Source organism: Haliotis asinina, chromosome 5 (genome assembly GCF_037392515.1).
Source record: "Haliotis asinina isolate JCU_RB_2024 chromosome 5, JCU_Hal_asi_v2, whole genome shotgun sequence".
NCBI lineage: Eukaryota > Metazoa > Mollusca > Gastropoda > Lepetellida > Haliotidae > Haliotis > Haliotis asinina.
In genome coordinates, this window is record NC_090284.1 from 24,000,284 (window position 1) to 24,017,240 (window position 16,957).

A 16,957-nucleotide genomic window follows, 5' to 3' on the forward strand; every position below is an offset into this window, starting at 1 on the left:
GCCCCAGTAGTAGTAGTAGTAGTAGTAGTAGTAGTAGTAGTAGTAGTAGTAGTAGTAGTAGTAGTAGTAGTAGTAAATAACTGGAACGCTCGGAGTTGTCATTGACCTGTTGGATACCGGATTAACTTGTTTCTAATCATCTCGTGGTCCATATATATATATATATATCATATGTCCTTTACAACTATTCATCAAAACGTCAGAGAGAAATGGCTGCTTAAGTTCGTATAAATAATATGTTTTGTAATGTTTGATAAGAACGTTAACACATTTCTACCACGTGGTTACATATGGTCTGATATTGGCTTATATTTCCCCATCGGCAGTATTGGCCGTATCAGCGCTACAGCTGACTATATGCACCACGTCATACGGTTTAGAGATGGCCGCTACCGTCCACTTAGCGTCTGTTTGGACATAATTAACACTCACAGATATCAAAGGGGCTCATTTATAACACTTCTCTCGAACCAACTGACCGCACTCAAGTACCGTATTTCCTGAAAAAAGACATCTGGACTCCCCTTCAAATACGGATGTGGTTTGTTTTACATATGTTTCAACAAATTTTCCACTTGGCTTTTCCGTTTCCATTACAGTCAGAGTCCCATTACACTGACCTCTGTAAAACGAACAGGATATTTTGAATTCTGCATTGTATTTTTCTTTGTACATATGTACTCGTGTGAAGATCCGGGGTAGAATCCGGTTAGATCCGGGCCTTAAGCAACTCATGTTTTAAGGGGCCGGGTGGTCAGGCTCCTTACTTCGTTGCCACATGTCACTGTAGCGTAGATCAATGCTCATGCCGTTGATCACTGGGTCGCTTGCCCACACTCGATTATTTCAGGCCGCAGTCATATAGATGGAATATTGCTGCGTGCGGCTTAAAACTAAACTCACACAGTCATTCACTTTCTATACATGCACAAGTCGGTTACATATGAAAGTACTAATTCTTATCTAGTATTTTATGTAATAAATCTTGGATTACTCTGAACGAAACTGTGAATCTAGTAAAAACTGGATGCTTGTATTCCTGTTTCTCTGCACTGTTTGTAGTGTTTCATTTTGATGTATTACGGTAATGGCCGGTGTTGTGGTCCGTCGGTCCATTCAAGGTGTGGGGGTGGGGGCTATCAGGTTACATGTTCAACACGACCTCCACGTGCATGCCTCAGGGTTGTATTTACAAACTGATTACCACATTACGAGAGTTGCAATGTTTAGACACGTGTATCGTAATGGTTTAAGGGTATTCCTGAAGACATACTGTAAATGTGTTTATTCAGTAATCCTACATGTAGAGTCAGGATATAACATCCTGTATGTTTGTCTACACACCTTATTCTGCACCAAACCGAAATTTCTCACAAACTTTAGAATCACATATTCTAAAATTACACATATTCAGAAACAAAGCGCTAGTGTAAAACTATCCAAACCCCACCCTGAAGTGCACTGGGACATCAAGAGGCCACGGTCCGGTTATCAATATTCATACTTCTTGAATAAGGATAAGTGTTCAATTTTTAAAAAAATCAATAATTTATCTTGTCTTCAAGATATACCGACTGATGGCAAATGTGAAACCATACTCTTTAAAACTTTAACAGGAAGCAAAAACAAGTATGTAGAAATATTCCCGGAATAGCAGGTTAAAACCACGAGCCAAGGAAACCCATGAGTATAAATGAAACCCATACTGAGCAGAGAGTAGATTGTTGAGGATGTTTTATTGAATGCATTAACCTACGTTCACAATGCTCGCTTCCATCCGTCCATCCATCCACCATCCACCTATCTTTCCATAAGTTCTGCGTATTGAAACCGCGCCAGGAGTTGTAAATTGTTCTCAAGTCAGGATAGGAGCCAAACTAAGTAACTAATTAAGGGCGAAAGTACCAATTTGAATTCCTGCACAGCGGTCACCGAGACCTGGCGGTGTTGCGAAGAACCATTCGTCCATTACTGGATACCGTGATTGAAATACCACCTTTACTCAACGCCAAGAGAATCACCAGGTGCTGAATGGGGTTGTGTGCATGGCAAGGTGAATTTGCTCGCTTAAAACGCATTAAGACCTTGACCCGTGTAATGTTTATGCATTGAGAGATTTACACGTTTTCCTAGACTTGCGCAAGTCTCTAAGGCAGTGAGTGTTAGTTTCAACGATAACTTAATGGACATCTACAGGAGAAGAAAAAGTTGTCACAGTCCATATTAATTCCTTTTCCACCCGACTGGTGAAGATCCGGGGTAGAATATTCCTCAGCAACCCACGGCCATGCTTGCCGACTTTGCAAGGCGACTTTGCTTGTCGTAAGAGGCGAGTAATGGGATCGGGTATTCCAAGCACCTGAGTATGAAAATATTCGATAGACTCCTTTATGTCATGTATTAAAAGACAATTTAATCAACATACAATCGTAAAGTTTGTCGTACTCTCTGGTCAACTCAATAATACATTTTGTACACACCTGTTTAAACCAATGCGAACAAACCTCTGTGCAACAACCGTCCGCAGCAACATCGCGAGTTGGGTGATGCGGCCCTTCAATGCTCGTCCACCCTCTGATCCTGGTCCAAGGGACATGCGTGTACAACTGTGTCTGGTGATAAAAGTCTGATCGTTAAACTGTCTCTGTTATCCAGCACTACTGTCAGTGAGAAATATCATTTATGTTGCAAATATGAGGTAACAGTGTGTCTGTATCAGTATATTGTAAACGGAGGTGTCAGGTTTAATCAGGTTTCCCTTTTCTATGTCAATAACCGTATTAAGTTTTAGGTTATTTCACAGGCTTTAATTTTTTTTGATAAATGAAAAATGAATGAATTCATTATTTTGGGGATACCTGTACAGTGGATTTCACAGTTTTAAGGATGTTCACAGATTTGCTCTATGTGGGAGTTTTAAAAGTCTGAAAACATCAGCTTTTTCACTTATTTTCGCTATTCTTAAGATCACATTAGAAGTTCAAAGCTTGTGAGTGTGAGAAAGCGTCCTCCATGTTAAACATTTCAACAACCTACCAATCTTTCCACAAAAATTGAAATCGGTTTTATCCTACCTCATCAAGGTAACACCTGTAACTTGGCTACAGATACGAGTAACAGTTAGTCCGTCTCACAGTCCCTGAACCGCCTGATTTTCCCATCCGCCCACCCCATTCTGCAAGCCCTAAAATCAAGATTTCCTCAGGTTCAACTTCTTAATCTTCCTTCTCACTGGGGCTCATTAAACTGAATTATTTGTTTTTTATGAATTGTTTGTGTTTGTTTATGTTTGTGTTAGAATTCCACTCTGTTTCATCCACATGTATTCCGATAGTGACAGTTCGATGTGCACGGTCAATAATGACCCATTCTGTATGACTGTTTCAAAGCTGACGCCCTATGTGTCGAGATGATTTTTAACTTAATTTGTGGCCCATTATATATTCTTCGATACAGGGTCATAATTTCTTAGTAACCACGGCATGAAATAGTATCTGTCAATACACAGCTATTATGGTCTCGTGGACACGATTGTCGATAGTGCCTTTGATCCTGATTATGAAGGCACGGCAGGTAATTACTGTATGGAAACTACAGTTTAAACTAGTAGAAGTGTCACTTAAACCAAAGGTATCAAGAGAGAGTTTGGTTTTATACTGTTTTTAGCAATATTCCAACAATATCACGCCGGGGAACACAAGAAATGGGCTCCGCACATTGTGCGCGTGTGTGGAATCGAACCCGGGTCATCAGCGTAACGAATGAACGCTTAAGCTACTAGGCTACCCCATCGTCCCCAAGGCATCAAAATGCAAAACGTTTAAGAGTATGTCTTAAATAAATGTTGGAGTACCAGGAGAAACTCACCAATGTATTTTTAAGATAAAAAAGTCATGAGGGACGATTGCCAGCTTTAACCATTCCATATATTCTGTAGAACCGCTTGTGTGTACTCATGTCTCACATAAACAGCATGCCTCACATATCGAAGCTTAGTCCACTCACATATACAAACAAACAAACCGAACATAAACATAATAATGAAATATAATATATATCAGAGTTCGTTTATTTGTATGCCTCTCAGAGATTTGGAGACGGGGAATAAGGGCGATTTAGACGAGGAGACCCTGCTCTCCCAAATACATTCGCAAAATGATAGAAGAACCTCTTCCAAATCCCTTGAGATAAAGAAGTAATATTAGTCTTATGGATATGATTGAACATTTATTGATCTGATATTTTGTTTATGCTGTCGGTGATCCGTCTTCCTGTCTCAGCGTCAGTCTGGCATTGGTAAAAAGTACACTCCTGGGTCAAGCCTAGCCCATAACACGATTTATTGAAACCCCCTTTGTTTTCGTGGCATTTCGACGTGTATGCATGGAATCTACTCCCAGACAACTAGACCGCATTGAGCTCTGCCGGACACTCGCTTATTGGTGAAGCTTTTCTGCACTGGTCAGAGGCAAGAAACAATGGTTTGCAATGACCACTGACAAGACTGTCCAGCCCTATCTCCCAACTATCCACGGGCCACTTGTCCTCACCTCAGGCAAGGTGACCTTAATGATGGAGATACAGCGTGTTGATCTGCCTACACCGGCAGATGTTCTTCTGCGATAATGTTCTGGTAGTCTTTAGCTGGTAATGCTATTCACACTTATAGATAAAACCAGAGTAATAAAACCCAGTACTAAAAGAAACAAGTGGGATTTGCTAAGTTGTGGCACGGGTGCGTATGTCAGACTCTGCCTAACATGATACAAAAAATCCTCAGCTCGCTGTTAGATGAAAGTGAAGGAATGCGCGTAGTGATTTCAGAAGGTGGTGAGCTGGCAGCAGCAATCGTGGCTGTGACGTAAGCAGAGTTAAGTTCAGAGAAACATTTCCTTGTAGAAAGGCAGGAGCACAGGTTCCATTGGAATGGTTGTCAAGAAGAACATTTAAACTAAGATTTCGGTTTTTGTTTTGACTTTTGAACGAGTTTGGATCATGGGAGAAGTTCATCTTGCTCAAGGTAAGCCTTTTATCTGGAATCTATGGTCCCACTCGTTCAGTCGTTTTTGGCTGTAAACGATAAGCAAAAGTCATCTAGGCCATACAGGAATAGATTTCACATCCCAAAAAGATACTGCTACATGAGGTTTGTTAATGCTTCGTTTTTTTGTGAAGTTGGTGAATCGTTTAACCTACATAGTGTTTTGATATAGAAGTTACGTATGCATAAAGTGCAATAGTAAAGTGCAGAGCGATAAATGTCTGTACACCAAATACATCATCGCCCGTCTAACCTAACTTACTCTGTCGAGACGGTACATCTATCTCTCTCTCTCTCTCTCACACACACACACACACACACACACACACACACAGTCTTAATCTCTCCTCTCTTTCGCCTTTCGCCAAAATGGACCATCACATATCCTTTTATGATAACATTTTTCCACATTTTTCCGCACTTCCTCACAAATCTACACCTCCTACTACCTGACACATATACATCTATCGCAGCTATGTAAAAGATAAAAATCTGATGCAGTTTTAATATCCGTTGAACCGTACATGCATGTAATCTGCATGAAGACCGCAACGCCCTGTAATTAAAGGCTTGCGTGTAGATAACTACTCAGAGTATACAAGGAAGTTAAACGTATCTACAAATATTCATCAAACCCACTGCATATCTGTAGGATGAGTCGTGTCGTGCCTGCACCACCTCCGACAGCAGGAAGGGTGGTTGCCACTACAGCATCAGTGTCCTGAAAAACATGTTTAAAAATATTCAAGTGGGAACTATATATATCCCAGGAGCGAGATGGCTCTCGTATATCAAGAGTTCTAACAATAGGTCTCGAAGGGTGTTATCAGCGTTGGAAGCGTGGCGAGTCCTCCGCAGCACAGAGGGAGGCTGTGTGAATAACGGAACATCTGCTGGGCACAATGCCTATTGCCAAATGTTTCTGACAAACTTTTGAAGTAAAGTACGACATGTAATGACTCTATATTGGACGGGGTCAGAGAGGACTCCTGGGAACGCTACACACTTAACACATGTCAGTGGGGTTGCAGTGAGATACGTGAGCTACTTCTTTCACCGAAGTTTATCAGTACCATGTCACTCGTAACCTTCATCAAAGAGGTGTATTCCCGACATTCAGATGATATACCGTGATTTAACGGAATATGCGTCAGACCCAACTCTTGGTGTCGCCTGCCGATATTTGGTTAGTTTAATGTCAATGACCTGTGAAGATCCAGGTTAGAATTGGTCTTCAGTAACCCGTGCGTGTCGTAAGAGGAGACTAACGGGATCGGGTGGTCAGGCTCGCTGACTTAGTTGACACGTGTCGTCGGTTCCCATTTGCGCTGATTGATGCTGATGCTGTTGATCACTGACGATTATTGACAAACCACCGCCATATAACTTGACCATTGCTGAGTGCGGCGTAAAACTTAATTCACACACTAACGTTAGAGTACGTAAAACAATAATTGCTCATAATTAACAATGGCTCTCACTGGTCACAGGTGAAATGTTTTCATGCGGGTAACGCAACCTATCACAAACATCTTAGTCGGTAACAGACTGATATAAACTAGAACTTTACCATATAAGCTGTAAACTCATACCTTAGCAACCACCATGACAATACGTAACCGTCACCATCACAGTATTGACCATACACAGGTGATGAATGTATATATATTGAGTTTGGTCCACTGACAAGTAGATCAGCTGTCAAGGTCAGCCGGAGGCAGCCAATGTGGGTTTATGAGGTCATGAACCTACTGGTAGCCTTGTACAAAGGGGAGTAACTGGTATCTAACGCTTATGTTTACCATTTCCCATACATCGGTGCATCGAGGTGACTTGTAAATCTATAGAAATGTTGTAGCAAGAAGTCATTTTTGTCGATCATTAAAGTCATGGTCCCCTGGTCTGTCATCGCCAATATATATATATATATATATATATATTGTTTGATTTTCTAAGTGTGAAAAATGGACACTAAAATCCACTAAATTAGTTGCAGCAAACTGGAAAAAAAAACATTGCCTCATACTCTTGACCCGGAAAATACGATACTTTTGAAATGTGCTCTTGTTTCCAGCAGAAGGCACGTTCTACGGGCGAGACATTTTGCCTTTCTCATATTTCAGTGATCTTCATGTATCTTGGATTATTCAATGTGGCTGGAATTTATTTAGTTCATATGACATTCAGAAATATCTAGTTCAGAACGGCATGTGCTTGACGAACATCCTGCTGGCATGTTTACACTATGGGTTAATTGTTAGGGTCATTCGGTGCACTACGTCATCAACGCGTGCAACGTGGAATGCTCGTGGATGTGATTGCATGAGACGGCATCAGCTTCCAACCTCGGACCTTAATAGGAAACCATTCTTATATCTGTCACTGTATTAAATAGGCACTGATAAAATGGTAAGCAAAATATTCGGCCATTCGTCATGGTCTCTTTTTCAAACTCTCTTATTCAGTCGCTACCACACGTCCAGAGAACGCGAGGAATTGTAATAAGAATTAATGAACATCAGGATCATTATACATGTAATTGTGTCTTTAGTAAATTATGTTGGATTTTTTAGTTGTTTTAGTTGAATGGGCGCTCATGCGTCACTGCATTGTTTACTGGAACAACGCTGACTGTGTCATGAACAGCATTAAAGGCCAGACTTTAGTTTCTGAAATGAATATATTTTAGAAGGTTTTCTTGATCATCTTTTTTCATCCCGGAAACGCTCTTCATTCCCAGGAACTGAAGAATGTAAACTACCAAAATATTCTATACTCTCTTGGATATTTTTGGAAGGGATCTGTGTAAGAAACTTCGTTTACATCTCAATTAATCATTTTAAGATTCCATGAATACACAGTGTCATTTAGAAAGTAACCAAAAGTAACATACGTTACTTTTGGAATTCTAGCTGAAGGGTCATTTTTCATTGTCAAGAATCTACTCGGTATTAAGTGCTAAACCACAGGCTGGCAGCGCTGGTGGTCTTAGGGAAGAGTACCCGGCTATAACAAACAACAGATCATGAAGAAAAACCATGATGCCGCTTCCAGCATATGGCTGGAATTAACATTTGGTCTGTAATAGAGACGGCATCAACTAATATTCAGCGACTGGGCGCGTTCATACAAATTACATCGAGTTACGTATTCCAACAGGGGCGATATACTACAGAGTAAGTAAAGTACTATATCGTATATAAGGCAGACATCTCATTGCGCCACGAGCGCTGTTGTTACGGGCTGCAGGGTGGCTTCTCATAACAGATGGCAATATGATGATATCTGGGATATCAGATGGTATTATGTGAACATTAGGCTCAGTTGCGTTTGTGGGTTTTATTCACCAATGTAACATCCCAACAGTGGGTTTATTAGCTGGCGCAGTGCTGGCAAGGAACCAGTTTTAGTATTTCGTCTCCACCAGTACCACCACTCCCCGTTTACCGTCAGAGGATTAACTTCTCCTTCGTGTGTGAGTGTTTCCATTTAGTCCGCTGCTTGAGTATCAATATGTGTTTTGGATTTATCATGTTGGTCATTTGCCTACCTAAAAATTGCCATCGAAATCAAGGTACTGTACCATTTCTAGTGTCCTCCTTTAAACTGTTTTAAATAGCTAAATCCCAATTCGCTTTAAATTGTTTATGACGACACAGAATATGGTACTGTACCATTTCTAGTGTCCTCCTTTAAACTGTTTTAAATAGCTAAATCCCAATTCGCTTTAAATTGTTTATGACGACACAGAATATGTAGAGTCATGTAGGATGTTGGGGGTAGTTTCATGGTTAAAGCGTTTGTTCGTCACGCTTGGGTTCGGGTTCTATTTGTGGAGTACAAGGGTTTCATCCGCTTGGGCATTGCACGAATGTTGCTTAAGGCAAGGTGAAACCACACTCACTCACTTAATGTATGACGGTGTGTGTCAATACGTTGCGAAGGTCAAGTAAACTTTCGCTATTGATAGTTTCTCTAAAGGACAATGTATGCGAATAATACAGAGTATGTTGGGTATAGCCTGCTGGTGACCGGTTCAGGCGAATCGGAATGTATGGAATATTTTGCAAAATCTAGTTTCGAAAGTTGACTGAAGTAAATGACTACATCTACACTTCCATGTCTAAACTTTTGATGGGTAGTATATGATGGTAAGTGATGGACTATTCGTCAGGAAACAATGGCGACGCAAAACCCATGACGATAGATGATGTGTTGCCCTGAGCATGAGTTACCCTTTCTAACAGTGTGACAGTTTTACTGCAGCCAAATATAAAAGCCCGGTTCTTTAGGAAGTTGTAAAAGCCACAAAAAGAGTGTGGTGCGAATATATGTACGCGAAACATATTCGGGCCAAACCGAGATTCGACCTTACGAGTGTCGCAAAGTCTTCACGGAGAATTGTGAGCTTTTTATACCCTCTCTTTCCTCTTTTAAAGGAATTTGAACATTGGTTCTGACGATCTCTGTAATGAGATCTCACTATTCAAAATGCATATATAATACCTTGGTGTACTGCTATGTCTATTTCCTCAAAACCAGAGAAAACGAGTGAAGCATTTTCGTTCAAGAATGTCTTCCGTATCAGATTCACGCCACATTTCCGAACACTATTTTAGAAGCCCTCTCAGTGAATACAATCACGCTCCAAATAGACCAACCTTGTAACCCTATAGCGTACCCTTCCACACTCGATTGTGAGATTAGCTTCATTTAAGTCCGGTATCACGACATCTGACGGATCTCTGATACCGCTTCACTATACACAAGACATACGACCATTATATCTTCATACACAAGATTCATGGTTGGGTACGTGAGGCAGCACTTAAGTACCTCATGAGACGCACGCTTCGTTATATATGATTTTTTATAGTAGTACATAAACTTTCATTGGAGAGGGGCCACACTTAGGTGGGAAATTCAGAACCTGGGGGAATATAGATTTCCTTCATTTTGAACTTTAGCATCTTTTACAAAGAGTGCTCTGCAGTAGGAAACTAATGTTGTTCGGGGTTTGTGAGACAAACGCGTACCTCATCGACATGGTAGGGGTTCTTGTTGAAGGTTGCCTTTGGTCAGAGGCTTGTTGTACAAGCTTTTGGAATGTCTGAAACAAATTGTTCACATCAATTTTGTCATTGATGTTCACGGAACGCAGTGCATACCAGAAGGCAGCAGTCTGCACCATGTCACATTCAGACAGTTCTAGACTTCCAACTAATCTCTGAAATGAACATATTTTACAGAAAAAAGATCATAGAAAAAAATAAACATAATGAAAATGAGCCCTTCATTTTTAGAAGCTGTGTAAATCTAGACTTGCCACATTTTCTAGACTTGCGTGAACTTTCTTGGATATATTTGCTTCAAGGACTATATGACAGACTAAGACAGTTCCAGCAGACGGTATACATATATTCGTCTCCTCGAGCATGTAAGGTCTCGCTGAAATGGCGGAAAATGTACGTTTCTAGATGCTTTGGTCGTTTCTTTGAGATACGAATAAGTGACGTTTGTACGGTGAACCTTGAGAAATGTGTCGGAAGCAATTTTCGGTTTTGACTTGTACCTATCGTCCTCTGTGTTTTCAAGTCAACCATTCACGAGCCGTCGCATGTGTTTCTAACGGGTTTGAACTCGCCCCCTTTGGCGAACACCAGTTATCATCACAGTTTCATACAAGCACTAATTTTAGAACTTTTCTATGTATTTAGTATGGAGAGTGTCTTGTAGCTTTCACTATAATAACAGTTTATGGCAACGCAACCCAGGTTGCTGAGGCTTGCTAGTTAGATCTGTTACTGTTGTATTTTGGAACAAGGCAGAGTAACTGGTCATTGAACGGTCTCTGAAGAAAGTCTCTGGGCTTCATTTCATCATATTTAACATGGTTTATTTCTTTAAAGTATGTTCATTTCAGAGACTTGATGATGTCTATCGAGGTCCCATAACCGTAATGACATAATCCTAAATGAAGGGGCGGTGAGGTAGCCTAGTGGTTAAAGCGTTTGCTCGTCACGCCGAAGACCCGGGTTCGATTCTCCACATGGGTACAATGTGTGAGGCCCTCTTTCTGGTGTCCCCCGCCGTGATATCGCTGGAATATTGCTTAAAGAGGCGTAAAATCAAACTCACTCACTCCTAATTGAATCATGTCTAGAGTTTCGGGTCTTATTCTCCCATTTCACTGCGTTCCTTTTCCATTGACACTACGTGTTTATTTCTAAGTATATGATATTTTCAGAGACTACGTGCCAACAGAAGGTTTTACTATAAAATATATCTTGGTTGCTACTGAAGTTATAGTAACGGAGTTGTGTTCTCAAAGCAAGAAAACGCACTCTCTCCACACTGTTCTTGAATTTAAATTTAACCCTAGGGTGGATCAAGGGTCAAATGGACGACTACATTTTATAAAGCATTGGCGATAAGCCACTTCAGGCAGTATCAGTTATTCCCAAACACCGGTTACGGTCACTGTCCCCGAACCACAATTATTTCTGCAATGCTAAAGCTTCAAATGAATTCTAATAAATCATTAAATCTCCCATTTTCCTGGGGCTCCTTTGCAATTTAACGGAGCTATTGTTTTCTATCAAATTCATATATATTCAGAGTCTTAGCATTGGTAAGCCCATTCCAACTGGCATGGCTTCATCTCAGCTTCAGCGATACCTCAAGTCGTCTTCTTGACTTATGTGTGCTTTCTGCACACGAGGTGGGGAACATTCCCATCAGCTTGATCTGTATATGAGAACTGCCAGACGCCACTGCACATGCGCTGTCTTACACCCACGTGATGGATGCCTACCGCCGTGAGCAGACGATTTCTGTTGCCCGGACATTGGGCCAGTTTATCACGGTCAAGCCTTTCCTTTGACTGATTGTAAAAGATGATGAAAACAACATAGTTCGTATACTTGATGCACGGTGCAATATACGTGATTACGGCGCCATTTTGAGAAATTCTCTCCAACCAGAAAGTTGTTGCTTGTAAATGCGTTTCAGAATTCACAACGGTTATTAATTGTAGAAAATAGCAACAGCGGTGTATGAAACTAAAAAAGAAACAAACAAAAAACCCAGAAAGCCAATCGGGCTGATAACTGAAAAATGTTGCTAGCCCTGTTAACATGTAACCAGCCCTGTATTAAAAGGAGGAAACTGGGGTAAGGTGTTAAAATACTGTTATCAAAGAATTACTTACAGTGAGGTAAACTTAAACATATGCAAAAGCAAATTTTAGAAATCTATGAACTATACATACAGGCGTCGTCTAGCTACCACACTGTAAACTATTTTCAAAATATCACTCATAGTCAGTAACATGGTAAAATGTACACCCATGGAAAATGGATTGGCCTACTGGGCTGGCTATACAATAAAGCTGTAAGCCCGCCATGTAACAAGCAAACAGCAGACCCTTTCAGTTTTGTGGCTTGACACATTACAACGGAAGCTGTCTTAACCGGCACTCATTGGGACTGAAGATACAAACTACCCGTGAAGATGCGGGTCAGAACTGATTTTCAGTAGCCCATGCTTGTCGCAAGAGGCGACTAACGAAGTTGGGGGGTCAGGCTCGCTGACTTAGTTGACTCATGTCATCAGTTCCCAATTGCATATATTGTTGAGAATATTGTTGAGAGGGGCTTAAATCTAAACTCACTCATTATACAAAGAGCCACTGACATTGTTGCCTCGGAAACCCAATAAATATTGCCACAAAACTGGGCGAAAACTGTAACAAAACCTGTATTCTGATTCAGCAAGAAAGGGTATGATTGTCTCATTGTAAATCAGTCCGTAGTAAGACACTGATATGACGGCAGGTCATGTGACTTATGTCACTAAATGAGGCACGGCGCCAACTGAACTCTGCTGTTGTAAAGTAATACGCTCCTGCCAAAAAGTAGTGCCCGTTCTCCATCGGTGAAATAAGGAGAATGGTTGACCTTTTGTTCTGACATGGTACTACTTTCAGCGCGACTAAGTGGGTTACAGCTCTCCTGATCAGATTGTTTACTCGCTGGTGAAGAGTTCTCGCCGAATTATCTGCCTGGAGAATGCATCTTGTTGCCATGACTACCAGAGAAGGGATTTCACCTGAGCGGATGCTTTCAGCATTACTACGCGCATGTTAACCATCTGGCTTGGCTAGTGTGATGTGAAGACTAGGCATGTTGTTGAACAGTTTGTGAAATAAGCATCGAACCACATGAGATATTAACATTGACTGAATGGCTATGGTGTACATAGAGCTGATGGATGGTGTTCACATGTCCTTGTTAAGTGTGTCTGTTTAGTAATTTGTCTAAACAGTATTCATTCTATATATCTGAATGGAAGGTTGAATCTTTAATCTTTGGTTTCCTTCCACCCGTAATTGTATTCGTGTCAAAGAGATTTATAGTAAAACATAGACTTATGACATTGTGGTTTTGACTACCGTGCCCTTTCATAACCAGCCCGCCCACAAGAGTTCGAATCTCTGTTTTGACATTATTTTTTTTTTTTAAAAAATTAGATTTTTGCACTCATATATTCTGTTTACATGTTATTATCAACATATATTTCAAATTTTAACGAAATCGGGGAAAGAAATAAAGATTTTACAAAATTCTACACTTATGAAATAAAATGTCGAAGGTGAATGAAAAAAAACCTCGACTCGAACCCCTGTGCATTCACCAACTCCCAAGTCTGGATTTTGCCAGCATGTGGACCGGTCTAAATGCCAACATGTGTATTCTGAAAAAAATGGTACTTTCTTCCCTGGACTTAAAAATCATATGCAGACCGAATGGAGTAATGTCTGTTTGACATAACTTCATTTAATCTAACATTCACATATAGCATTCGTGTTCTTTTTTTCATACACGAAAGCCCCAAATAGATCGTGAAACATTTAATGAGGTTATCGACATCTCCGACACGTGCATTCCATGTCCGGAATCTTAATTGTGTTATTGTGTTATTGCTCTTACTCCTTGTTCCAGTGCCAGGATCGGTAAGCAAACACTGGTTACAAAACAAATACCATTCTACGACAATCGTCATACAAAAGTAAATACTTTAACTTTAAAAGAAAACATTGGTTGAGGAGCATGTTATCGTGTTTCACTTGCTAAACAACACACATACATTATCCCCCGATGAAATCTCCCTCAAGGTTATCCACCCCTTCAGACACCCTCCCCCTGTCGCTTCCACTTCATTGTTACTGTTGCTATGGTGATAGCGGGCAGCCTGAGCTCAGGTTTACATGATAATCATAAGAGATTACCATGTAATTACCCGTGTGGTTAAACATGTAAGGGCGGTTGGCTAGGCGAGTGGTTAAAGCGTCACACTGAAGGCGCTGGTTCGATTCCTTACGTCAGTGCAATGTGTCTAGCCAATTTCTGGTATAAACTGTAATTTACCGAACAGCAGCAAAAGAAATGCAGCTATGGCTTTTTGTCAAGTTTTTAAATAGAAGACATGAATATGAACGCCTACTTATATGAGATTTTATTTTCGAAACGTGCGTTTCTGTTGCTGTTCATTATAGCAATATGTGCAGTAAATGCACAGTAATTAACTGCATTGCGGGTAACCTCTATTGGAATTTGTCTGTATTGGAATGTTACCCTCAGCACTGACATGATTAGTCATGGTATTGTCTAAACTGGCATAGGTTGGGTTGTAATACCTTGGGTTGGTCTATTTAATAATGTAATTTAAAGGTCTGTAATGTCATGCATTGCAGCGAACGTCACGGAAGTGTCTATAATGCAATTTATTGTTTTAATGTCATGACCTGTATCTAAAACGTCATGACATAGTATGTCATGACGCTTGTAAAATCACGGATGTGTCAGTAATATAATGCCTTTAATGTTGTGGTATTATCTCTAATGCCATGCCATAATATATAATGTCATAGTAGTGCTATGGTATTGCAGCTAATGTGACGGTATTATATGTTATGGCATAGTAGTATTATGGTATTATCTTCAGTGCCCTGGTATTGTCTTCATTGCCATGGTATTATATGCAATATCATGTTAGTGTCGTTGTATTATATTTAAAGCTAATGTATTGCATTTAGTGCCATGATATTGTATTCAAAGCCATGGTGTTGTATTTAATGTCTTCAATGTCATAGTAAAACTATGACACAGCCTTTAATACACTGGTTTTGTGTGCAATGTCATATCGTTGCATGTAATGTCATGGTAATGTCTGGGTTGCAGGTGACCCCCGGGAGCGTTGCTGCCAGCACTTTAGGGTGTGGTGACGTCATTATGAAAATTGGAAACGTCAACGCCATGAACCTCTCCCACAACGAAGGCCAGGAGTTGATCCGAGGAGCAGGCAACCTGCTGCAGCTCACAATCAAGAAGTAAGAACGCCTTTCCGCATCAAGCCAGATACATAACGTACCGAGCTTTGTTTTCAGTTGTTTACATCTCATTACACATAACAGCGTTGTCTCATATATCACCACTTCTCGCGTTAAACATGGTGTAGGTTTACCTAGACACGACCCATGGAGATTACAGGAGATGGCTTTACAATAACCTCGCTTGCCACGTAGGTAATGTAAAGAAATTTCCATTGGTAACCATTCGCCCCTTTTGGTAAACTGCAAGAATAATTATACCCGGAGTATCTAGGAGCTTGCAAAACCAAAAGGTTTACCTGGAAAGAACCACAATTACCGATCTATCTGGAAAAAAGTCCCTCGTGTCATGGCCTGAGTCTCTATGAGAATGCCGATAGGTAGTTGAGTGATGGAACGTGTTTTGTATGTGAGTGAGCGAGTTGGATATGATATAAAAAATCTTAACTTATGAGTCGTCGTAATGACCTTGATAATGAGAAGGTCATGGCCATTCTTCATGGCAGTTCTGATGCAGGAGGGGTCAGTATCCAACGTTGTCATGGTTATTATAGATTGCACATGTAGTTCCAATGTTTTGTGCCGCTTTAGCAATAGTCCAACAATATTACGGCTTGATGTCTCAGAATGGGTTTCCCATGTCAGCCATGTAGGAATCAAACCTAGTTCTTCGGTGTGATGAGCCAGCGCATTAACTTCTAGGCTACCACTGTCCTACCCAAATGGAAGTTATATGCGTGTTTGTTATCGCTGTAGTTAAATATACGTATACGATGGTGTTAAATGCTAAATATAGGAATATATGTACTCCTTTAGACCTTAAGTCGTCGAGAATTCCATGTACATTCCAAGAAACTGAGAAATTGAGACGTGGGTTTTGATTCAGTAGTCCGGATGATTCGCATTCCGGACGGATTTGCTGAAAAACACAACCGTCCGGATTAACGAGGCTTCACTGTAACGGTTTGTTTTAAAGTCCTGTTACAACTCATATGTGATCGCGCTAATCTATTTTTGGCCTAAATGCTTATTTTTTTCGTGTCTGTTTGCCGATATTTTTACAATTGAACCATATACAGGGGAAGGACTACCATCACACCTGTAGACCCCACTGCGCCCCGACTTTCAGGGTAGAAGATACTGGCAGGGAGCCCGTAGAAAGGTTACGACAACAGACGGCAACACATCCCGTCCTCACCTACCCCCACACTCTCCATTATCCGGAACACGCACGTATATCATTAGCTAGAGTCGCTGTGATTCGTATAGGGGATGGAAGGAATAAATGCGTATTCAGCTTACATCACGTACTGTATTGTGTAAGTGAGTTTAGTTTTACGCCGCTAGCAGTTTTCCAGCAACATCACAGCGGGGGACACCAGAAATGGACTTGACACATTGTGGGTCTTAGGCGTGAATAGCGAACGCTTAAACCACTATTCTAGCCCCGTATAGTATCGAGCATACATAACGGTCAAACTGGCAGTATACAGACTCAGTTTGTTTGTTCTGTTTGTTCGTTGTTT

The 16,957-nt window shown here is 40.7% G+C and overlaps 1 protein-coding gene across 3 annotated transcripts in view; it reads left to right on the forward strand.

Annotated features, from left to right (window-relative positions):
- LOC137285288 (uncharacterized) overlaps window positions 1-16,957 on the forward strand; it is a 55,930-nt gene that overhangs the window by 16,737 nt on the left and 22,236 nt on the right. For all 3 annotated transcript variants that reach the window (XM_067817619.1, XM_067817617.1, XM_067817618.1), the window contains exon 3: window positions 15,283-15,431. In XM_067817619.1, the coding sequence (XP_067673720.1) occupies window positions 15,283-15,431 (149 nt within the window). The remainder of the gene's footprint in view (window positions 1-15,282; window positions 15,432-16,957) is intronic.